Source organism: Dasypus novemcinctus, chromosome 10 (assembly GCF_030445035.2).
Source record: "Dasypus novemcinctus isolate mDasNov1 chromosome 10, mDasNov1.1.hap2, whole genome shotgun sequence".
Lineage (NCBI taxonomy): Eukaryota > Metazoa > Chordata > Mammalia > Cingulata > Dasypodidae > Dasypus > Dasypus novemcinctus.
This window is the reverse complement of record NC_080682.1, coordinates 9,634,274-9,658,440: the sequence shown is the minus strand read 5'-3', so window position 1 is coordinate 9,658,440 and position 24,167 is coordinate 9,634,274. Positions and strand designations below refer to the sequence as shown.

At 48.8% G+C, this 24,167-nt stretch overlaps 1 protein-coding gene across 1 annotated transcript; it reads left to right on the top strand.

Annotated features, from left to right (window-relative positions):
* The first annotated feature begins 2,667 nt into the window (after nucleotides 1-2,667).
* Nucleotides 2,668-24,071, top strand: VPS51 (VPS51 subunit of GARP complex). Its single transcript, XM_004478577.3, has 10 exons — nucleotides 2,668-2,986; nucleotides 3,457-3,586; nucleotides 20,244-20,390; nucleotides 20,471-20,690; nucleotides 20,888-21,605; nucleotides 21,923-22,138; nucleotides 22,284-22,502; nucleotides 22,902-23,023; nucleotides 23,119-23,206; nucleotides 23,726-24,071. Exons 1-10 carry the CDS (start codon nucleotides 2,762-2,764, stop codon nucleotides 23,984-23,986), a joined length of 2,346 nt encoding a protein of 781 aa, XP_004478634.3. The 5' UTR covers nucleotides 2,668-2,761; the 3' UTR covers nucleotides 23,987-24,071.
* Nucleotides 24,072-24,167: the final 96 nt, after the last annotated feature.

Sequence of the window (24,167 nt, the reverse complement as noted above, 5' to 3'; positions counted from 1 at the left end):
TTTAACTCTATCCTTTGTCATGCTTTTTATCTGTGAGTGTTGTGTCCCCCCGCCCCCAAAGGGTGGGACTCAACTCCCTACTGGCACAAGAGGTTTACACGATTACCTAATCAAGTAAACCTATCAATCCAATATAATCTTATATGCCCAGAGGAAAGACCAGTTTACAAACATAATCCAATATTTCTTTTTGGAATTTATCAATAATATCAAACTGCTACACCATCCAAAAAGATGTGTCGGGCTGCATTTGGTCAGCAGGATCCTTGCGAAGAATAACTGAGTGGGTTGTTTGCATTTTAACCCTCCTTTCCCTGGCCATCATAAGTCATGTTTCAAGGACCATGTTGATTATGAATGAGGTCTTCTCCTCAGCCATTCACATTCAGCAAGTCCCAATCTACAGTCCAAGTCCTTCCCTCTCCTCCTGGGCTCTCCATCTTGGTGACCAGTTGTGCCTTTGTCCAAGACAGAAACCTGGGAACTACCTTCAAACCTCTCCACCCCAACACCTCACTCACTCAAGATGGCTGAGTCTGTCTTCTAACTATGGTGTAATTGGGGTTCTCAAACTTAAGTGTGCATAAGAACCACTTGGGGAGGTTTTTAAAAGAAGCTAGGTCATTGGGGGATGGGCGAGGTAGGATCCCAGAGTCTGTGTGTTCTTAATGCCACAAGAAGTTCTGAAGGCAATTCTGAAGCAAGTCAGAGTGTTACCAGATTTCATTTAGGTTCTTTTGACTATGCTGGAGAAACGAATTTCAAGAGCATGTCGGGGGAAGCAGACTTGGCCCAGTGGTTAGGGCATCCACCTACCACATGGGAGGTCCATGGTTCAAACCCTGGGTCTCCTTGACCCATGTGGAGCTGGCCCATGTGCAGTGCTGATGTGCGCAAGGAGTGCCATACTACGCAGGGGTGTCCCCCTCGTAGGGGAGCCCCACACGCAAGGCATGTGCCCCGTAAGGAGAGCCACCCAGCGCGAAAGGAAGTACAGCCTGCCCAAGACTGGCACCGCACTTCAGAGAGCTGACACAACAAGATGATGCAACAAAAAGAAACAGATTCCCGGTGCCGCTGATAAGGATAGAAGTGGTCACAGAAGAACACAAAGCAAATAGACACAGAGAGCAGACAACTGGGAGGGGGGAAGGGGAGAGAAATAAATAAATCTTTCTAAAAAAAAAGCACATAGGGTAAGTTAGGTCAGTAATTTATTCAGGTAGGAAGGGAAGAAAAATAGGAGAAAATAACAGATTAGGGGTCCCAGGTAGAGAGGAAGGGAGTTGAAAAGTGACAAAGCAGGTTGATTTACAGGGTACAATTCCCCATTATAGGTTATAAATGCCCTAGTTTACTCATGTGGTCACATGGCAGAGGAAAAACAGCGAGAGTGTGTACAGAGGGCAGGAACGGGTCCACAGGCAAGCCGGCACACAAAAAAGTGAACTCAAGGAAGCAGATTTGGTCCAACGGATAGGGTGTCCGCCTACCACATGGGAGGTCCAAGGTTCAAACCCAGGGCCTCCTGACCCGTGTGATGAGCTGGCCCACGCGCAGTGCTGATGCGTGCAAGGAGTGCTGTGCCACACAGGGGTGTCCCCCGCATAGGGGAGCACCATGTGCAAGGAGCACACCCCGAAAAAAATGCACCCTGCCCAGGAATGATGCCGCACACACAGAAAGCTGACGCAGCAAGATGACACAACAAAATGAGACACAGATTCCGGGCGCCAAATAAATCTTAAAAAAAAAAAAGTCAGACCCAGGGCAGCTTTTTGAGCTGCTAATTATCCCACCCCTTTGCTAATAATAGCAGGGGAAGACTTCCAGCTGCTCACACTTTGATTGGTTATTTTCCCCATCAATCTTCCAGGAGGACCCAATGATAAAGTCCTTGGGGAATATTTGGGGCTTCTCCTGTCTTCCAGAGGAAGTCTTCTTCTGAGTGGCAGAATCTTGGGAAGGGTCTTCCAGGAGCCATCTTGGGGTTATTGATGTCCACGTGGACTTCTTGCCAGGTTCCAGATCCATCTATTAATTCCCTATTTTGTAGCTTGCTTCAAGAGGACAAGGTCTTGAGAAACAGTGCTCTAGAGCAGGGGTTTTTAAACTTTTTTGTTCCAAGGACCCCTTACCAACTCCACACTATACTGTGTATTATTTAATAAATAGATCACACCCGCACCACACACAACCCCACAAGAATGTTTTTCTGAATTTCAATTCCAGCTCACTGACCCCTTCTTAAGAACTCCTGCTCCAGAGATACCCTGTTGGGTACAGGACAGGCATTTAATCCTGACACCCCGCTATGAAGCATGCATGCTATTTCAGGAATTGGGAACACTGAGTCCCTGCCCAGGTAAGGCAGAGGCAGGATTTCCAGGTGGACTCTCTGGCTCCACAGCCTCGCACGCTCCAGCCACATCTCAGGGTTACATATTCTGTCAGGCGCTTGCCGGTGGTGGTAGTGAGGAATGAGGGAGAAACGACCCGCCCTTCTTTTGGGAAGGAAACAACTGGCGACAGTTCCAGAAAACCTGTCCTTTGGGAAGCTCTGGGAACCCAGGGCTCTTTGGGAACCTCTTCGCTGGAAGAAGAAAAGCACCGGGGAACTGTAGTCTCGAAGGATCCAATGCTGCGGGGGGGACGTTTCACCCGAAGGACTGCCTCGTTTCAACAACAACTTTATGGCTCCCGGAAGTGCCTCCTCCCCGCCTCCTTCCTAGCCTCACGCCGGTGGGCTGCTGCTGGAGCGATGGAGGCGGCAGCCGCCGGGCCCGGCCGGGGGTCTGGACCTGGGGACTCCCCCGAGGGTCTCGAACCGGAGGCTCCGGAGAGGCGGCGGAAAGCTCACGGGATGCTGAAGCTTTACTACGGCCTCTCGGAAGGGGAGGCGGCGGGGCGGCCTGCGGGGCCGGACCCCCTGGACCCGACAGATCTCAACGGGGCCCACTTCGACCCGGAAGTGTATCTGGACAAGGTGTGGGGGGACCGGACCCCCGATCTATTGCACCCCGAGATCATGCCTCTGACTTTGTTGCGGGAGTCGGGGAGGGGAGCAGGGGTTTCATTAAGAGTGGTCGGGCCTGGGGGCGCCGACCCTTGGCCAGGAAGTAGGGGCAGAGCTGGAGTCTAAGGGGGTCCTGGGCAGGTTTGGACAGGCCTGATGTGGCGCCGAGTCTGAAGTCCCCTGGACCGATGTGGTGACAGGCCCATTGTAGGGGCGTGGTCCAGGCGCTGCCCGGGGCAGAGCTGGATTTTAGGCTGAGTCTGAGGATTTCAAATGCGGACAAATCCCAAACCGGCTTGAGCCTGCCGCATACGGGCCTCGTGTGATGAGCTTCCTGACATGCGTGGGTTTTATTGCACTGAAAGCCGCCCACTTGGAAGCAGGGCTGGGGGATGTCAGTGCCCTCTGTCCAGAAGCACTAACCACCCGCCTTCCTCCAGCTGCGTCGGGAGTGCCCCCTGGCCCAGCTGATGGACAGTGAGACGGATATGGTGCGGCAGATCCGGGCTCTAGACAGCGACATGCAAACCCTGGTGTATGAAAACTACAACAAGTTCATCTCAGCCACAGGTGACCCCCACTGGGACGCCCACCTCACAGTCCCCCAGGCCCCAGTTCCTCCCCCTGTGTGGGGGCAAACCAGGGAGGAGATCCAGGTTCCAGTCCTGCCCATGCTTTCTCCTGTCCCTGTCTGACCTGTGGTCAGAGGCCTGTAGCCCTAAGAGGAGCTCGCAGAGGGTTGTTTTAAAGACCAAAGACGAGCAAGGATAAGATGGAATTTTAAAGTGAAATCCATTGATGTAAAGCACTTAAAAGATTCGCTGACACCAAGGAAGCCTCAGCAAGTGTTAGTTTCTCTTATTATTGTCTGTTTTCCTCTCGGAGATGGGCCTATCTTGAGAGTGGTCTTGTTGTTTCTTATCTTTCTCTTTTTAAGATTAAGCAAAGAGACTGAAAGTTTATGACATTAGGGACACAAAGACCATGTAAAGGTTTAATTTTCTTTCTTTCGGTTCTCTTTATTCTCTACTTTTTAAGGATTTATTTTATTTATTTCTACCCTCCCCCCATTGTCTTCTTCTGTGATTGCTTGCTTTGTCAGGCAGCACCAGGAAACTGCATCTCTTTTTTGTTGCATCCTCTTGCCTCGTCAGTTCTCCATGTGTGCAGCACCACTCCTGGGCGGGCTGTGCTTTTTTCATGCGGGGTGGCTATCCTTGCGGGGCAGACTCCTTGCACATGGGGCACTCCTACGGGGGGCGCCCCTGTGTGGCATGGCACTCCTTGCACACGGCAGCACTGCGCATGGGCCAGCTCACCACATGGGTCAGGAGACCCTGGGTATTGAATCCTGGACACTCGATATGGTAGGCAGACGCTCTTATCAGTTGAGCCTCTTATCAGTTGAGAATGAGCTTCCCTTTATTCTCTATTTAAGACAGTACTAAATGCTGTTTAGCTATCCTCCCCACTGGCTTCTGTCTTCTGTTAGTGAGATACACTGCTCAGACTTTTGTCACATTTTTGTACCCACATGTACATAGTCCTAGGGGCAGATAGGCAGGGTTTACCTGCAGTCCATAAAAATGTTCTGTGAGCATGTGTGGGGGCGTGTTCTGATATCTCTTACTCTCCTGGTGTCACAAGGGTGGATGTAGTAACTTGTACCCATTGTTCTTTTATCTGATTGAAGCAGGTTTAATCAGTAGGCTCCTCTCTATTTCTTAATGTCATCAGCTTCAAAATAGCAAGAAACTGGTTTTTGTGCTGCCTGAAAAATTTCTCTCAATTTTGTAAACATTACATTTTCCATTTGTTGGCATATGTATAATGTTTTGACATTCAGCTCTTGCTTAATAGGAATGATTTGTTATTTTAATCTTTTTTTTCTAAGAAAGAAGGGAAAATATATAGAGTTTTGACGGTTGGGAGTTTGAAATCTCTAAAGACTAAAGTCTTTTACTCGTTGAAGAAATATTCATCGATTGCCTCTTTGTTTTTGCCAATGGCTGTTCTATACATTGGGGATATAGTGAATCGACTGCATTCCAGTTGGGGAGACAGATAATAAATGAATACTCAAAGGTGGTAGTAAGTGCTAAACCAGTTTTTTTTAAAAAGTAGAATGGGGGGGAAAAGGGAAAAGAATAATATTGTGGGTGGTATCCTACTTTACATAGGATGAATATGGAAAGTTCTGTCTAAGGTGGTGACATTTGAACAGGGTCCTGATGAGAAGGAGCCAGCTATGGGGAGGGACCTGGGGAGGGGAAGAAATGCAGATGCCAAGGCTCCAAAAGGAGAGCATATTTGGTATATTCAAGGTACAGCAGGGAGGCCAGATGAGTTTTGGAAGGGACAAGGGAAGGGAAGAGTCTAGGGGAGAAGGATGGTGGGGGGCAGCTTATGTGGAGACTTGCAGGTAGTTTTGAGGACCCTCCTTTTTATTTTGAGAGAGATGGGTAGGAGCTTTGAGCAGAAGAATGGGGTGCTCTCACTTGCATTTTAAAAGGACCCCTCGTCTACCTTGATGAGCATGGACTGTGGGGAGGTGAGGACAGCAGGGGCGCCAGTGAGAAGGCTATTGCCGCAGCCCAGGCAAGGTACTGGTGGCGTGGACCAGGGTGGCAGCAGCGGAGAAGTGGAATAATTCAAGATTTGCTTTGAAGATCGAGCTTATGGGATTTACTGATAGAATTGTGTGACGTGTGAGAGAAAGCAAATGAAGGATGACTGCGGTTTGGGGTCTGAATCACTACAAGAACTAAAATGCTGTTATTTTGAAGGGGAGCCCTGGGGAAGAGCAGGTTAGGGGGCTAAATTCAATAGTTCAGTTTTGACCTTGTCTCATTTGAGAGGTCTGTTAGACAGGGGGTCTGAAGTTCAGGGGAGTGGCTGGAGCTCAAGATTATGGAATAGAATGAGATCACCTAGGAGAGTAGAGGGAGAAGAGGCCTGAGGATGACCCCGGGGGGCAGCCTGACATTCAGAAGTCGTGAAGAAAAGAGATTTCACTAAAGGAACAAAGCTGCTGGGAGGCTTGAGGACAGCTCAAATGAAGAAAGTATTTAAAGTATTGATGAAATGCTAAAGAGAATAATATAGCATAGAGTGCTTTTTTTTTTTCAAAGATACTTTATTTATTTATCTTCCCCCCACCACTCGCTGTCTGCTCTCTGTTTGTCTTCTTTTTTAGGAAGCGCTGGTAACTGAACCAAGGACCTCCCATGTGGGAGGAAGGCATGCAATCACTTGAGCCACCTCCTCCCCTGTTTGTGTGTCTCGTTGTTTCTTCACTGTGTCTCTTTGTTGCTTCATCTCGCTGCATCATCTTGTTGTGTCAGCTCGCCATGCCAGCCCATTGTGTCAGCTCGCTGTCTTGCTCATCTTCTTAAGGAGGCACTAGGAACTGAACCTGGGACCTCCCATGTGGTAGCCTGCTTGCGCCACATCTGCTTCCCTAGAGTGCTTATTGATGGTGAAAGAGAGAGAGTGGGAAAAGTGCCCGAGCAAAGTCCTCAGGAAAGAGAGGAGACAGAACAGTGCCGGGTGGAGGCATTGGCTAATCGAGGTGTGTGGGCAGATGAGTGATGTGGTCAAGTATGTGTTCTGTAAAAAAGATTCTTCTAGCTGCAGTGGGAAGAATGGCCTGGAGAGGTGATAGGAGTGAGGGCCTGGCAGTGATCTAGGGCAGAGGTCCCGGAAGCTTGCACCAGGGTGGTGGTGGTGGACATGGCCCGTGATGGGCGGTCTAGAGGTATTCGTGGGCAGCCTTGTCAGCACTTGGTGCTGGGAGCTTTGGGTCTAAAGAGCACTGGGTGGTGGGTGGGGTGCACAGGAAACTGGGAAAGGATCAGGTGGCACAAAGCTAGTTTTATCTTGAATTAGGGAAGTCGTACGGTTACAGAAAAGTCATGCAAAAAAATACAGCATTCCCATAATCCCCCTCTTTTTGACACTTGGCATTAGTGTGGTACCTTTGTTACAGTTGATGTAAGATTATTAAAATTGGACTATTAACTATAGTTCATAGTTTACATTAGGTATATTTTAATATATTTTCCCCATATACTACCCTGTTATTAACACCTTCTATTAGTCTGGCAGATTTGTTATATTTCACAAAAGAACATTTTTATACCTGTACTATTAACTGTAGTCCGTGGTTTACAATAGTGTTCACTGTGTTATACAGTCCTATGTTTTAGCTTTTAATTTTTATTCTAGTAACATGTATACGATTTAAAATGTCCCGTTAACCACATTCACATATATAATTCAGTACTGTTAATTACACTCACAATATCCTGCTATCATCACCACCATCCATTTCTAAAACTTTTCAGTCAACCTAAATAGAAATTCTGAACAAATTAAGCATTAACTCCCTGTTCTCTATCCCCAGCCCAGCCCCTGGTAACCTGTATTCAAGATTCTGACTCTGTGAGTGTGCTTATTCTAATTATTTCATTTCAGTGAGCTCATACAAATACTTGTCCTTTTGTGTCTGGCTTATTTCACTCAGCATAACGTCTTCAAGGCTCATCCGTGTTTTTGCATGTGTCAGGACTTTATTTCTTTTTATAACTGAAAAATGTTCCGCTGTGTGTATAGACCACATTTTGTTTATCCATTCATCTGTTGATAGATACTTGGGTTGCTTCCATATTCAGGCAATAGTGAATAATGCCACTATGAACATCCATGTTCAAATATCTGTTCCAGTCCTTGCTTTCAATTTTGTTTTGGGGTTTATACCTAGAAGTGGGATTGCCAGGTCGTATAATTCTATGCTTAACTTTCTGAGGAACTGCCAAACTGTCTTCCACAATGGCTGCACCATTTTACATTCTCACCAGCATGGGAATGAGTGTTCCTCTTTTTCCACCTCCATTCCAACATTTGTAATTTTCTGTTTTTTTAAGTAGCCATTCTGGTGGATGCGAAATGGTATCTCATTGTGTTTGTGATTTCCATTTCCCTAATAGTTAGTGTTGTTGAGCATCTTTTTGTGTATGTTTTAGCTGTTTATATATCCTCTTTGAGAAATACCTGTTCAAGTCTTTTGCCCATTTGAAAAAAATGTATTGAAGTATATCACTCATACATAAATATACATAAACAATAAGTATGTAGTAATAGTTGTGAACTTATAAAATAAACATATATAACATCATACAGGACTCTCATACCTCTCCCTACCACCAATACCTTGCATTGTTGTTAAGTGTTTTTAACTAACAATTAAAGAGCATTGTCAAAATATTACTACTAACCAAAGTATTTTCCCCCAGCCCACCCTATTATTATCTTTTTAAAATTTTATTTTACTTTATAATTTTTAAAATTAAATTGTCTTTTTTAAAAAAAATACATAGATCACAAAAATGTTACATTAAAAAATATAAATGGCTCCCACATACCCCCCCCCACTCCCCTCCACTCCCCCCCACTCCTCCCACATCATCAACCTCTTTCATCATTGTGGAACATTCACTGCATTTGGTAAATACATTCTGGAGCACTACTGCACCGCGTGGATTATAGTTTACATTGTAGATTACTATTATCTTTATATCATTTATATATAAACATACATAAACAATTAAGTGTATAGTAAAAGTTGTGAACTTACAAAGTAAACACACATAACATCATCCAGGGGTCCTATACATCAACCCTCCACCAACACCTTGCATTGTTGTGAGACGTTTGTTACAAATTATGAAAGAATTGTCAAATTGTCAAAATGTTACTACTAATTATAGTCCTTATCTTACATTTGGTGTATTTTCCCCCTAACCTACCCTATTACTATTTTTTAAATGTATTTTTTTTGACAGAAGTTGTGAACTTATAAAATAATCATGCATGTGTGAAGAATTCCCAAACAACACCCCTGTATCAACACACCACACTGCGGTGGGACGTTTGTTACAGATAAGATAATATCATCTGATTGTTACCACGTCCATAGTGTACATTTGGCACACATTTTCCAAACTGCCCCATTATCAACACAGTACATTTTTGGCATAGAAGCAAGAATATTGTGTTATTACTGCTAACCACAGTCCATAGGTCACTCCAGTTGTATTTTTCCCATGCTTCTCCACATCCCCACCACCCTGCAGTTGTGATGTACATTTGTTCTAGCTAACAAAGGACACTCTTACTATTCATGCACAGTAAACCAAGATTATAACCATCCTAGATTATTCTCTAGCATTCTGTCAGTTGGCATTTACATACGTAGACTACCATTTTTAGCCACATCCACATTTATAAATTATGTGTTACCATCAATTCTATACATTTCCACACTTTCACAGTAAAGCTAACTAAAACTGCTACATACATTAAACATCAATAGTCCATCTCAGTCCTTCTCTTATTTCCTTTAAGAGTCTACCACCTACCCCCAGGTCTTGAAGCTATTTTCCTAGAGTTTCTTCTAGAAGCTTTATGGTTCTTGCTTTTATTTTTAGGTTTTTGATCCATTTTGAGTTAATTTTTGGATAAGGTGTGAGATAGGGGTCCTCTATCCTTCATTTGGCTATGGATATCCAATTCTTTCAGCACCGTTTGTTGAATGGACTCTTCTGTCCGAGCAGTGTGGCTTTGATAGACTAGTCAAAAATCACTTGACCATACATGTGAGGGTCTGTTTCTGAACATTAATTTGGTTTCATTGGTCTAAATGTCTATCTTTACACCAGTACCATGCTGTTTTTACCACTACAGCTAGGTAGTATAATTTAATGTCTAGAGATGAGAGTTCAGCTTTCCTTTTTAAGATGTTTCTGGCTGTTCAGGACCCCTTACCCTTTCAAATAAGTTTGATAGTCATGTTTTCAATTTTAAAAAATGCTGGTGGAATTTTTATCGGGATTGCATTGAATCTGTTTATCAATTCGAGTAGAATCGACATCTTAATACTTAGTGTTCCAATCTGTGAACATGGAATGTTCTTCCAGTTATTTAGGCCTTTTTTGATTTCTTTATACATTGAGTTGCAGTTTTCTGAATACAAGTGCTTTACATTGTTGGTTAAGTTTATTCCTGATTATTTGAGTTTTAGCTGTCATATTTTATTTTCACTACTCTTTTGACACTTTTAGTTACTTTTATTGATATGATTTTCATTCTAGACTCTCTTCTAGGCCTTCTCTCTTGTCTTTTCATTTCAGACTCTAGCATACCCTTTAGAATTTCTTGAAAGTCTGGTCTCTTGCTTAGAAATTCTCTCAGTTTCTGTTTATCTGTGAATATTTGAAAGTTGTCCTCATTTTTGAAAGACAGTCTTGCCAGATATAAAATTCTTGGCTGGAAGCTTTTCTCTGGTAGTATCTTAAATATATCATACCACTGTCTTGCATTCATGGTTTTTGGTGAGAAATCAGCACTTAATCTTATTGGGTATCCCCTATGTGTTATGCATTGCTTTCTCTTGCTGTTCTTCAGAATCCCTCTTTGTCTTTGGCATTTGACATTCTGATTAGTATGTGTCTCAGAGTTGTTCTATTTGGATTTTTTTGGATTGGAGTACGTTTTGCTTTTTGAACATGGATATCTGTATCCTTCAATAGGGTTGGGTAATTTTCTACCTTTATTTTTTCAAATATTCCTTCTGCCACTTTTCCCTTCTCTTCTCCTTCTCAGACATCCATGACATGTATGTTTGTATGTCTCTTGCTTCCTTAGGTCCCTGGCACCTTGTTCAATTTTTTTCATTCTTTTCTTCATCTCTTCTTTTGTATGTTCACTTTCAGAATGCCTTTCTTCAAGCTCATGAATCCTTCCTTCTGCCTCCTCAAATCTGCCTTATATGATTCCAATGTTTTTTTAATTTCATTTATTGTGCCTTTCATTCCCATGAGATCTGCTATTTTTCTATGTATACTTTCAAATTCTTCTTTGTGCTCATCCAGTGTCTTCTTAATATCCTTAATCTCTTTAGCCATCTCATTGAATTTATTAAGGAGATTTGTTTGAACATCTATGATTAATTGTCTCAACTCCTTTATGTCACCTGGAGGCTTATCTTGTTCCTTTAACTGGGCCATAGCTTCCTGTTTCTTGGTGTGGATTGTAATTTTTTGTTAGTGTCTTGGCATCTGGCTTACTAAAGTATTTGTTCTGGGTGTAGTTTTTCTCTTTAGTTTAGGGCTTCCTGCCATTTCTCCCTTGCTGGTTGTGTACTAGGAACCAAGGATGTAGTTGGAGCTATAAGCTGTGGAGGCTCAAGCTGCTCTCATTGCCCCAGGGACTGATGAAGCGTCTCCCAACTTTCTCCTTTGCCAGGGGTAGGGACAGAGTCATAGCTGTGTGGAATAATCCAAGTCATGCAGGTCCAGACTGTAGTTTCCCAGAGAGACTGATGAAGCTTCACATCCCTTTCTCCCCTGCCTGGGGCAGGGGTGGAGCTGCAATTGTGGGCAGAAATCTATGCAGCGTGAGTCCAAGATGACGGTGGTTGCCCCAACAGACTTCGGATTATTCAGTTTGTGCCAACCAAAGGTACCTGTAAGTTACCTGGATAGGCTGGTGCAGGGCCCGCCAGCCTCCTCCCTGCCTGAGGTGGGGCTGAAGCCTAGCCTAGGGCTGCAGACTGATCTGGGTGAAAGGAACCAGTCCCTAATGTCACTGTGATTTTCAGTCAGCTGAGCTTCCCCTCATTCTGGGGGGCAGAGTAAAAATGGCGGCTACCAGCCTCTTTCTGACTTGGACAGGTTCATACTTTAGCTGTTCCTAGGGTTATACTTTAGCCAGCCGAATTTACTAATTATTAGCTGAAATCATTGGCCAATGGTCTCTTTTACCCGTTTTTGGGAAATGGAGCTTCCAATTCCAGCCATAGAATAGCTCCTGGGGTGGCTTGCAGTGCCAGAGTAGGATGATCACTGGACTCTGTGGCTTGGCCAGTAATTTCCCAGAGAGGATGGTTCAGGTTGCCCCAGCTTCCTCCCTCCCAGAGGTGGGGTTGGGGCTTAGGCTAGAGCTGCAATCTGACCTGGATGGAAAGAGGCCGGTCCCCACCAGCACTGTGATTTTCAGTCTGCCCCGCTTCTCCTCATGCCAGATGTGGAGTTAAGATGGCAGCTACTGGCCTCTTTCTGACTTGGACAGGCTCAAACTTCAGCTGTTCTTGGGATCATACTTTAGCTCACTGAATATACTTATCAGTAGCTGAAGTTGGTTCCCAACCATCTCTTTCTCCCCTGCTTTTGGGAAGTGGACCTTTCATTCCAGCCGCAGAACAGCTCCGGAGGCATCCTGTGCCGCCAGTGGAGGATGGGCACTGACCTCCATGGTGTGGAGGGCTCTTCTTATGAATCTTCTCTGCAGATGGGCAGTCTCCTCCTTCTGTTCCTTCAGAGATGTTGCAGGATGCTCCTCTGGTCTCCTGGAGCCCCCAAACAGGTGCTTCATATAACTCTTGAGTGTTTACTAACTACTCTGACTCTTGGAGCTCCTTACTCTGGCACCATCTTGCTGGTTGTTCCTCTTTTGCCCATTTTTAAATTTGATTGTCTTTTTGTAGTTGAGTTAAAAGATCTTTATATACTGGATATTAAACCCTTACTGGATATGTGGTTTCCAAATATTTTCTTCCATTGAGAAGATTGTCTTTTTCTCTAATAATAAAGTCCTTTGATACACAAAAGTTTTTAATTTTAATGAGGGCCCATTTCCTTTTTTTTTTTTTTTTAATTGCTTGTGCTTTGGGTGTAAAACTAAGAAACCATTGCCTAACACAAGCCTGAAAATGCTTCCATACATTTTCTTCTAGGAGTTGTTTTTTTTTTTTAAGATTTATTTTTTAAATTTATCCCCCACCCCGGTTGTCTGTTCTCTGTGTCCATTTTGCTGCGTGTTCTTCTTTGTCCGCTTCTTTTGTTGTCAGCGGCATGGGAATCTGTGTTTCTTTTTTGTTGTCATCTTGTGTGTCAGCTCTCCGTGCGTGTGGCGCCATTCCTGGGCAGGCTGTACTTTCTTTTGCGCTGGGCGGCTCTCCTTACGGGGCGCACTCCTTGCGCGTGGGGCTCCCTTACACGGGGACACCTCTGTGTGGCACGGCACTCCTTGTGCGCATCAGCACTGCGCATGGGCCAGCTCCACATGGGTCAGGGAGGCCCGGGGTTTGAACCACGGACCTCCCATGTGGTAGACGGACGCCCTAACCACTGGGCCAAGTCCACTTCCCTTTTCTAAGAGTTTTATACTCCAGGTTCTTATATTTAGGTCTCTGATCCATTTTGAGTTAATTTTTGTATATGGTGTGAGATAGGGGTCCCCTTCATTATTTTGCGTATAGATATCCAGTTCTCCCAGTGCCATTTGTTGAAGAGACTATTCTTTCCCAATTGAATGAGCTTGTCAGCCTTTATGAGAAATCATGATGGGAGGGTCTATTTCTAAACTCTCAGTTCGATTCCATTGGTCTCCATATCTATTCTTGTGCCAGTACCATACTGTTTTTTGTTTGTTTGTTTGTATTTTTAAGGTACCAGGGGCCAGGGATTGAACTCAGGTCTTGTATGTAGGATGCTGGTGCTCAACCACAGAGCCACATTGGTTTCCCTGAGTTAGTTTTTTTTGTTTGTTTTGCTTGTTTGTTTTTTCTCCTGAGGTGGCTTCCTCATCTGTTTGCTTGTTGCTTTGCTCATTGTTTGTGCTTGTTGTTTTTTGCTTGTTGTCTGTTTGTTTTTCTTTAGGAAGCAGGGGGAACTGATCCTGAGACCTCCAGTGTGGGAAGTGGGTGCCCAACTGCTTGAGCCATATCTACTCCCTTCTCGTTTGTTTTTGCTTGTTGTTTTGTTTTTTCCTCAATATCTGCTCATTGTCTGCTTGTTGTTTTTCTTCTTTAGGAGGCACTGGGAACTGAACCCAGGACCTCCCATGTGGGAGGCAGACACTCAACTTCTTGAGCAGCATTTGTTTCCACCATGCTGGTTTTTTTTTAAATTTTTAATTTTTTACAATTAAAAAAAAATTTCTTAAAGATACTTAGATTACATAAATGTTACATATAGTATATAGGGGGTTCCCATAGTCCTCACTTCCCACACCCCCCACATTTTCCCACATTGGCAACATCTTTCATTAGTGTGGTATATTCATTGTAATTGATAAACACATGTTGGAGCATTGCCACTAAGCATGGATTATAGTTTACGTTGTATTATAGTTTCACTCTCTCCCACTCAATCTTGTAGGTTATGGCAGGAAATATAATGGCCTGTATCTGTCACTGTAATGTCATTCAGAATGGCTCCCAAGTTCCAAAAATTCCCCCGTATTACATCTGTTTTCCCTTCTCTCAACCCCAGAACCTCCAGTGGCCACTGCCTCCACATCAGTGATCTTTCTTCCATTGCTAGAATCACAGTAAGTCTATAGTAGAATACTAGTAAGTCTACTTTAGTCCATAGTTCGTTCCCCAATCCTGAGGACTCTGTGATGGTGATGCCCACTCCACCTTGAACTGAGGGGGGCCTTCAATCCCACATGGCTGATGGATGGGCCTCTCTTGCTTGCAGTTGTAGACACTCAGTTCCTTGGTATGTTGTTTGTCCATCGTCTCATCCTTATTACTTGTCCTGGGTGAGTCCAGTGACCTGAGTAGGTGTTGGAACTCCATTGAGATTCAGGGCCCAGCTGGCACATGGACAGCCCCAAGATTTAAGGAGTCCCAAGATTCCAGGAGTCTTGATCTGCTCTTTTTGTGCAGAACTTTCTCCCCAGCTCCTATGATTTGCTAAATTCTTTGCCTCACTCAATGCCCCCTTTTCTTTACACTTTCCAGTTCTGAGACCCTTCCTGTCTTATAGCAGTTCAGAGCACCACCGTCTTTTGTGTTATGTGTGTGTGAGGCCTTTCTGCCTCTGGTTTCTTCCCCTTTAAGATATCCCACCTTGGGGAGCCATATGGGGTCAATCCAGGAAGGTGAGGCAATCCAGAAAAGTCCGTTTTGCACTTAGGTGGTCCAGCCAGCAGGCACTGGATTGAGTGCACGCATCTCTTGCCAGTAGTGCTGCAGTCTCTCTCCTCTCCCCCAGCCCTGGGGGCCCTTTTGTGTGTGACTTGGCAGCTCATGTTCCATCCTGGGGCTCTGCAGACTTGGGTCCCTGTATCTGGATAAGTGTGGGGTTCTAACTCGCTGCTGTGGGTGGCTCTCCAGTCTGCATGTGCAACGGGGGGACCTGGGCCTCTGTGGGATTCCCAAGCTGCTCAGGACTGGGTTGAGGGGTGGGTTGTGGAATGTCGCATCTAGGATGGGGATTTCCTGCCTGTTCTTGGAGACTTTTTTTTCTTTGATTGAGCATTTATGGAGACTTCTCTAGTCTCTCTTGTTCTCCAGAGTTCTAAGCAAGTGGGATTTGTCCTCTTATTAGCTGGTACTGAGGGGAGATTTTTCCTCAGGATGTTTTATGTCGCCATGTTGATGATGTTACCATGAGCTAGGTTTTTGCTTTTTAAGGGGGATCATGAGGTGGGATAAGCCTGGAAGAATCTGTGGGTCAGATTATGAAGGCCCTTGTAGACCATGAAAAGGATTTTGAACTTTATCACATGAACTTTAGAGATCCATGTCACATAATCACAGCATCTCAAATTAGGAAGAACCTTGGGCGAGGTAGTCCAGCCCATGACTGTATTTCCTCAGAACATCTCTAAGGAATGGGCTTTTAAGTCATGCTGGAGGTTGGGAACCTTTATCTAGAGTTAGGAGCTCACACGCTGAGGCCCAGGGATTCAGACCTTGACATGCTTGGAACCATGCCAAGGAGAAGAAAGGCAGATGCGTCTGTGGGTCTAGAGCTCAGAGGAGAGGTCCGGGCTGGAGAGAGAAGCCTGGGAATCGGCTGTGAAGAGGAGGTGAGTGTAGAGGGGAGTCTGGATGGATTGCCCAGGGAGCGATGAAAGCCTGAGAACACCTGGGACACCTGTTTTATGACTGACTGAGGAGGGTGAGCCTGCAGTGGAGAGAGGCATGGATGGAGTGGTCACGTGGTGTCAGCGTGACTGGTCATTCATTTGTTTTCATTCAGTCACTTGACAAGTATTTGCCTGTGTGTGCCAGGCACTCTGGGGATATAGCATGAACAAGACAGTTTCTCAGGGAAGCAGACTTGGCCCAGTGGATAGGGCATCCGCCTACCACATGGGAGGTCCACGGTTCAAACTCTGGGCCTCCTTGACCAGTGTGGAGCTGGCCCATGCGCAGTGCTGATGCGCGCAAGGAGTGCCCTGCCACGCAGGGGTGTCCCTGCGTAGGGGAGCCCCATGTGCAAGGAGTGCGCCCCGTAAGGAGAGCCACCCAACGCGAAAGAAAGTGCAGCCTGTCCAAGAATGGCACTGCACACACAGAGAGCTGACACAACAAGATGACTAAACAAAAAGAAACAGATTTCCGGTACCGATGATTAGGATAGAAGTGGTCACAGAAGAACACATAGTGAATGGACACAGAGAGCAGACAAATTAAAAAAACAACAAAAAACACTTTCTCAGCTGTAATGGAACCCCTGTTCTAGAGAGAGGCAGATAATATGTAAATAAAACAAGGTTATTTCACTCTTTTTAAAAAAATTTTATTTTATTCATTTTTTAAAAAATATTACATTCAAAAAATATAAGGTCCCCATTGACCCCACCGCCCCCACTGCCCCCACCCCCCCCCACAGTAACACTCTCCCCCATCATCATGACACATCCATTGCATTTGGTGAGTACATCTCTGGGCATCGCTGCACCTCATGGCCAGTGGTCCACACCATAGCCCACACTCTCCCACATTCCATCCAGTGGGCCATGGGAGGACATACAATGTCCGCCAGTTGTCCCTGCAGCACCACCCAGGACAACTCCAAGTCCTGAAAATCTTCCACATCTCATCTCTTCCTCCTATTCCCCGCACCCAGCAGCCACCATGGCCACTTTTTCCACACCAATGCCACATTTTCTCGATTACTAACCACAATAGTTCATGAATAGAATATCATTAAGTCCACTCTAATCCTTACTGTGTTCCTCCTTCCTGTGGACCTTGGCTTCGTTGGGTCCATTCCACATCTATGTCAAGAGGGGGCTTAGATTCCACATGGATACTGGATGCAATCCTCCTGCTTTCAGTTGTAGGCACTCTAGGCTCCATGGTGTGGTGGTTGACATTCTTCAACTCCATGTTAGCTGAGTCCAATAAATCGGTGTAGGAGCTGAAATCTGTTGAGGCTCAGGGCCTGACTATCATATTGTCAGTCCAGAGATTCAAATCCCCTAGATATATCTTAAACCCTAGCACCAACTACAATTCCAGTAAAGTAGCATGAAAGTCTTGTGAAAAGAGATCCCATCTGAGTCCAGCTCCATCACACAGAAACACCAGCTCCAAAGAAGGGCCAACTGGCATGGCAGTGAACCCCATCTGCTATGACCATAAAACCTGTGGGTCTCTTTAGCCCTCTAAAGAACCAATACCTGGGGTTGTATCTACTTTATCTGTCTGGTTATTTCACTCTTGACAAGTACTATGGAGAAAATTGAACAAGGTAATATATTTGAGAGAACATGTTTCTGTTTCCTGGTTCCTGAGAATCCATTTTGGCAAATTCTATTTTTGTAGTAAACTATCCATTCTATTTCTTTACATGGAATTGAACCAAGTTGTCTCTTGTGATTCTCTTAATTTCTCCCTTATTTCTTATTTTGCTTATTTATGCATTTTTCCCCCTTTCAAAAATTAGGTTAACTAACATTTTACATATTTTATCTTTTGTTCATTTTTCAAGTAACCCTGATCTTTGATTTGTTAGTTCTCCCAATAAAAATATATTGATTTCTGCTTTTAGCTTTATTAATTCCTTCTTTTTGCTTTCTTTAGAGTTCTTTTGTAGTTTTTCTAACTTTCTGAGTTGAATGTTTATTCTAATTCATTAATATAAGGATTTAATATTTATTTCCTCTGAACATTACTTTCACTTTATCCTGTAAGTTTACATCTATAGTGTTTTTATTGTTATTTCTACATCTGTTCTACTTTGATTTCCATTTTAGCCCAGTTGTTAAGAAGAAAGTTTGGTTGTTGTTTTGTTTAATCTCCAAATGACAAGGTTTTTTTGTTTTCTAGTTTTGTTACTAATTTCCTGTTTCATTTTATTGTGATCAGAGGATGCTCTCTACCATTTAATTGATTTTTTTCTTTTTTTTTTAAATTGAGATTTTCTTTGTGATTTTATATGTGGCAAGGTTTTGATGTATTAGTGGAATCTTGAAAAGAATTCTATATAAATCAATTAGGTCTACCATATTATGTTATTTAGGTCTTTTATAACTTTGTGTTTTTTCCCACTTGATCTGTTGTAGATTAATGGAAGTATATTAAAGTCTGCTATGACAGATACATTTCTGCCCCATTCTCCTTGCTTTCTTTTATGAATGTTGATGGTATATTCAGGAGTAGAATTAGGGAAATTAGTTAGGAAATGTTGGCAGTGGTTGGACAAGAGAGATGGTGGCTTGGCAAGAAAATGTTGGAGGAAGACCCTCGTGACATGCTGATGGATTGAGTGTGGGAAGCAGGAGAAATGACAATGCAAGATGACTCTTTGGAAATGGGCAGGAGCCAAGATGGAAGAGAGTAGCAGAGGACAGGTGTGGGGGAAAGTCCAGAGCTCTGTTTTGGACAGGTTAGGATTGAGCTGCATGGATGGGTTAAGTGGGCCATTAGGCAGGGGACCCCTCAGGCACAGAGACTGAAATGTCTGTGTCACCACAACCACGGGACTGGATGAGACCCCTCAAGGAGAGGAATGTGGACCTCGCTGACTGTGCGCCGATGTCATCAGTTTGTAGATCTGGAGGGAGTGGATGTTTATGATACTACTCTGTGAAGTATGAGTCACCAATTGAGAGTTAGGGGGCATGTGTTGGAGTTTTGAGAACTGAAGAGAAAATGAGAATATGTTACTTTGGAAAATAGGGAAGCAGACCTGCCAGAAGGTTTGGAAGGATGGCTGGGCTGTATGGAGTGCCTCTTTGGCATTTGGGGTCACAAACGTAAAAGGAGACCAGTTGGCGTGATTTACGGCCTCTTCGTGCTATTCAGTACACAGGGTAGTGGCTTGTTGGGTTCAGCCTACGCTGGGGTTAACCTGACAAGCAGTGGAGGGAGGGGACTTGTGAACGCCAGCACAGGGGAGATGGAGGACCACAGGTTCCCAGAGGAGCGAGGAGGGAAGGGCAGCCTTGGGGGGCATCCCGGCCAGTGGTCCGTGCTGCGGTCAGTGGGTCAGAGCTCCTGAAGGGGTTGAGGGATTGTCAGAGTGAGGTGACAGCTTGAGCAATCGGAATCACAGCAGGTGGCAAGGCTTGAAGCTGAGATTTTAGAGAGGGCAGGAGAGAGTGGGACAGATGAGGCAGAGGCCAGAGTAGCTGGGATTGTGGTGGTCAGTGACAGAGAGCAAAGAATGTTTGAAGGCTCATCCATGTGGCTGTCAGCGTCCACAAGGCAATGAAAGGAATGGGACAAGAGGGGACAGGGAACAGGAACGGAGAGGAGTGGCAGGGAGCAGCAGGGATGGATGCCAGAAGGATTGGATGGCCTGGTCTTCTGGGAAGCAAGGCTTTTAAAAGGGAGGAGAAAAGATCTAGAAACATTGAGAGACCAAGTCCTGGGGCGCCTTGGGGGGCAGGGAAGAGCCTCCTGGAGTCTGGGCTGCAAGGGGGCACAGCTTCCGGGAGTGGCAGGTTTCTGTGGAAATGGAACAGGCCTGTTCAGAGAAGCCACACTGTTCAGAAGGCACAGGGCAAAGGGCCGGGAGGTCAGGGAAGGGAAGGGGGTGAACAAGGATTTCTTGTCTCCCCTGTGCTGGCCGTGAGCTGGGCAGGAGGATGCCGCTGGGACCAGCAGCTAGGCGCCTCTTTGCGGAGCTCACATTCTAAGGGAGCAATAAAGAAAACAAAGCATCTCCCGCAGGCCCCCCACAGCGCCAGGTCTAGTGGCCCACGGGTGCTGCACCTCCCCAATTTGCCAGTCTGTACTGTGGCCACGCACCGTCAGCCCTGTCTGCGCCTAGTCATCACTGCCGCCCTCGAGGTTGGGCTGGTGCCCCTTTGTGAATGCGGGTGGGCAGGGCGGGTATTGGGACCCTGTGGCAAGCCAGGTGCTGCGCCTGCCCCCACAGTCATCTCCCTTTCCCTCCCCTGCTCCTTGCCCTCCCAGACACCATCCGGAAGATGAAGAACGATTTCCGGAAGATGGAGGACGAGATGGACCGGCTGGCGACCAACATGGCGGTGATCACCGACTTCAGCGCGCGCATCAGCGCCACGCTGCAGGACCGCCATGAGCGCATCACCAAGTTGGCAGGTGGGCTCGGCCCGGGCCTACTCCCCGGGTGGGCCACTTTGGGGGCAGGCTCTGGGGCTGACTCCGCCTCTGGCCCCCAGGCGTCCACGCGCTGCTGCGGAAGCTGCAGTTCCTCTTCGAGCTGCCCTCGCGCCTCACCAAGTGCGTGGAGCTGGGCGCCTACGGGCAGGCTGTGCGCTACCAGGGCCGTGCGCGCGCCGTGCTGCAGCAGTACCAGCACCTGCCCTCGTTCCGCGCCATCCAGGATGACTGCCAGGTCATCACGGCCCGCCTGGCCCAGCAGCTCCGGCGGCGGTTCAGGTGTGGAGTGGCGCCCCAGCCCTCCTCCTGGGGCCCTGCCTGCTGGGGGCCTCCGAGTCCCCCACGCCCGCTCCCGCGCCCCGGTGCACGCAACCCTCCTGTGCGGTCACCCTGCCTGGGCTTTCCTGCCCCCACCAGCTCCTGTCGTCCTCGATCCAGCCCCCACCCCGCCCTTGACCGCCCTGTCCCTCCCATAGGGAGGGCGGCTCGGGCGCCCCCGAACAGGCTGAGTGTGTGGAGCTGCTGCTGGCCCTGGGCGAGCCGGCCGAGGAGCTGTGCGAGGAGTTCCTGGCGCACGCCCGCGGGCGTCTGGAGGAGGAGCTGAGCAGCCTGGAGGCAGAGCTGGGGCCCTCCCCGCCAGCGCCCGACGTGCTGGAGTTCACCGACCGCGGGGGCAGCGGCTTCGTGGGCGGCCTCTGCCAGGTGGCCGCGGCCTACCAGGAGCTGTTTGCAGCCCAGGGCCCGGCGGGTGCCGAGAAGCTGGCAGCCTTCGCCCGGGAGCTGGGCAGCCGCTACTTCGCACTGGTGGAGCGGCGGCTGGCGCAGGAGCAGGGCGGCAGCGACAACTCGCTGCTGGTGCGGGCACTGGACCGCTTCCACCGGCGCCTGCGGGCCCCCGGGGCGCTGCTGGCCGCTGCTGGGCTTGCCGACGCTGCCACAGAGATCGTGGAGCGGGTGGCCCGTGAGCGTCTGGGCCACCACCTGCAGGGCCTGCGCGCCGCCTTCCTGGGCTGCCTGACTGACGTGCGGCAGGCGCTGGCTGCGCCCCGCCTGGCGGGGAAGGAAGGCCCCGGCCTGGCCGAGTTGCTGGCCAATGTGGCCAGCTCCATCCTGAGCCACATCAAGGCTTCGCTGGCCGCTGTGCACCTCTTCACCGCCAAGGAGGTGTCCTTCTCCAACAAGCCCTACTTCCGGGTACGCCTGCCCCGGTCCTGCGGGCGGGCTCCCCAGGACCTTTGTGCCAGTGCTTGGGGGGCTGGGACAGTGGGTACCAGGGCACACAGTCCCTGCCCCTTGCCCTCCGGGTGTGGTTTCAGGCTCCCATGAGGAAGGCTGGCACAGGAGCTGAGCAGTTGGAGGGGTCCCAGGAAAGAGGCAGGGTCCCCAGTGCCAGCTCTGCCCAGGTGAAGCTGCCCCTTGGCCGGGGCACTCAGGGCCACAGCAGGGGGTGCCCAGCAGCCCCTGCCTGGAAGGAGGGACCTGCTGTGTATCTGGGCCCCTCCTCCTCGTAGGGCGAGTTCTGCAGCCAGGGCGTCCGCGAGGGCCTCATCGTGGGCTTCATCCGCTCCATGTGCCAGACGGCTCAGAGCTTCTGTGAGAGCCCCGGGGAGAAGGGGGGCGCCACGCCCCCCGCCCTGCTCCTGCTGCTCTCCCGCCTCTGCCTGGACTACGAGACGGCCACCATCTCCTACATCCTCACCCTCACGGATGAACAGTTTCTAGTGCAGGTACCCAGGCCCAGGGGGTGGAAACAGGAGGCTGCCTGTGCCACCCCCAAGCTCCGCCGCCCGCAGTCCGTGCCCAGCTCCTGGCTGGCCGTGGCCCCTGGCTGCCGCCAGGACCCACTTCCCCTCTCTCCACCTCCCAACTCAGGACCAGTCTCCAGTGACACCTGTGAGCACACTCTGTGCGGAGGCCAGGGAGACAGCCCGGCGGCTGTTGACCCACTATGTGAAGGTGCAGGGCCTGGTCATCTCGCAGATGCTGCGCAAGAGCGTGGAGACACGAGACTGGCTCAGCACCCTGGAGCCCCGGAATGTGCGTGCTGTCATGAAGCGGGTGGTGGAGGACACGACGGCCATCGATGTGCAGGTGCTGCCCCGGGGCCCTGATGCTGGCTGGTGGGGTGACACCCCGTCAGGCTCTAGACCACAGGAGCGGGCAGTGCTGGCAACCATGCCCTTGACCTTCCTCAGTCCTGGATTGGGCATCGTTATCCCCATTTCACCTGAGGGGAAGCTGAGGGCAGGGCTGGAGCTAAAGATTGGGCCTTGGTACCAAGCCTTGGGTCCTGCCTTTGTCCCACTACACTGTTGTATAAATAGTGACTGGGGAACAGTTAGGTGGCAGGCCCAGCAGTGACTATTCTGTGCTTCCTGCAGCCAATGAGTAGGAAACTTACAGCATCCTGGGCAGGCTTCCTGGGTGCCCAGGGCATGCGGTGGGAGGGAGGCGCCCTGGCCTTCCTGCAGTACCGGTTTTCGCCCCCAGGTGGGGCTCCTGTACGAGGAGGGTGTACGCAAAGCCCAGAGCAGTGACTCCAGCAAGAGGACCTTCTCTGTGTACAGCAGCTCGCGGCAGCAGGGCCGCTACGCACCCAGCTATACACCCAGGTCGGGCCCTGTGGTCAGGGGAGCCCGGGGGAATGGACAGAGAGGACGGGGGTGCAGGGCAGGCTCTGATACTTGTCTGCCTCCACCCCCTCCAGTGCCCCCATGGACACCAACCTCTTGAGCAACATCCAGAAGCTGTTCTCTGAACGGATCGACGTGTTCAGTCCTGTGGAGTTCAACAAGGTCCAGAGACCCAGTGACCTGGGGAAGGTGGCTAGGGGTGACCCTGACCCCCAGGCCCTGTCTCTGAGCTTCCCCAGGGCTGCTTCTAGGAGTGGGTGGTAGCCTGAAGGCCCACCCTTTGCCTAACTCCACTCCCATCCCATGGCCCCCTGCCCTGGTATGGCTCGGTATGGGGGCTGACCTGGTATGCTCTGTTCCCTGTCCTTGTACCCATAGAAGGCCTGGGTCTTCCCCAAGGCAGCCTGTCCACACCCCCTGCCCCTGGGCTCAGGGACCTGGTGGTCCTCTCTGTGACTGCCATGCTCCCAGCCCCCCATGTCAGTGCTGACCCCCATCTCTGCCTTTCCCCTGCCAGACCACAGTCTGAAACCCATATGCCTCCCTCTTAGCTGGGTCCTGGGACTTTCCATTCCCATCCCTGCTACAGGCACCTGCGTCTCCCTGGCACCTGCCCAGCCTTGGGTGCCCCCCCCCACTCACACCGCTGTCACTGAGCTGCATCCCTGGGGCCCGCTGCAGGTCTCGGTGCTGACTGGCATCATCAAGATCAGCCTGAAGACGCTGCTGGAGTGCGTGCGGCTGCGCACCTTCGGGCGCTTCGGGCTGCAGCAGGTGCAGGTGGACTGCCACTTCCTGCAGCTCTACCTGTGGCGCTTTGTGGCCGATGAGGAGCTCGTGCACCTGCTGCTGGATGAGGTGGTGGCCTCGGCCGCCCTGCGCTGCCCGGACCCAGTGCCCATGGAGCCCAGCGTGGTGGAGGTCATCTGTGAGCGGGGCTAGGACCCCGGCCTCAGGCCTCCGGCCCTGGCGGCCCTTCCTCGCAGGCCGGGGCAGGCCCCCCTAATAAAGAAGTGCTGCCCCCTGCCGCTCGTGCCTTCCTTGGACCGGGTGCGCTCGGCGCTGGCCGGGTGGGGGATTCAGCCGGGGCGTGTCGGGCCCGCCCCCGCGAGCCGATTGGTTC

Coding starts and splice junctions, on each gene's coding strand:
- VPS51 (XM_004478577.3), top strand. CDS start 2,762: ATGGAGGCGGCAGCCGCCGGGCCCGGCCGGGGGTCTGGACCTGGGGAC. Junction 2,987..3,456: donor CGGAAGTGTATCTGGACAAG/GTGTGGGGGGAC, acceptor GCCTTCCTCCAG/CTGCGTCGGGAGTGCCCCCT. Junction 3,587..20,243: donor CAAGTTCATCTCAGCCACAG/GTGACCCCCACT, acceptor TTGCCCTCCCAG/ACACCATCCGGAAGATGAAG.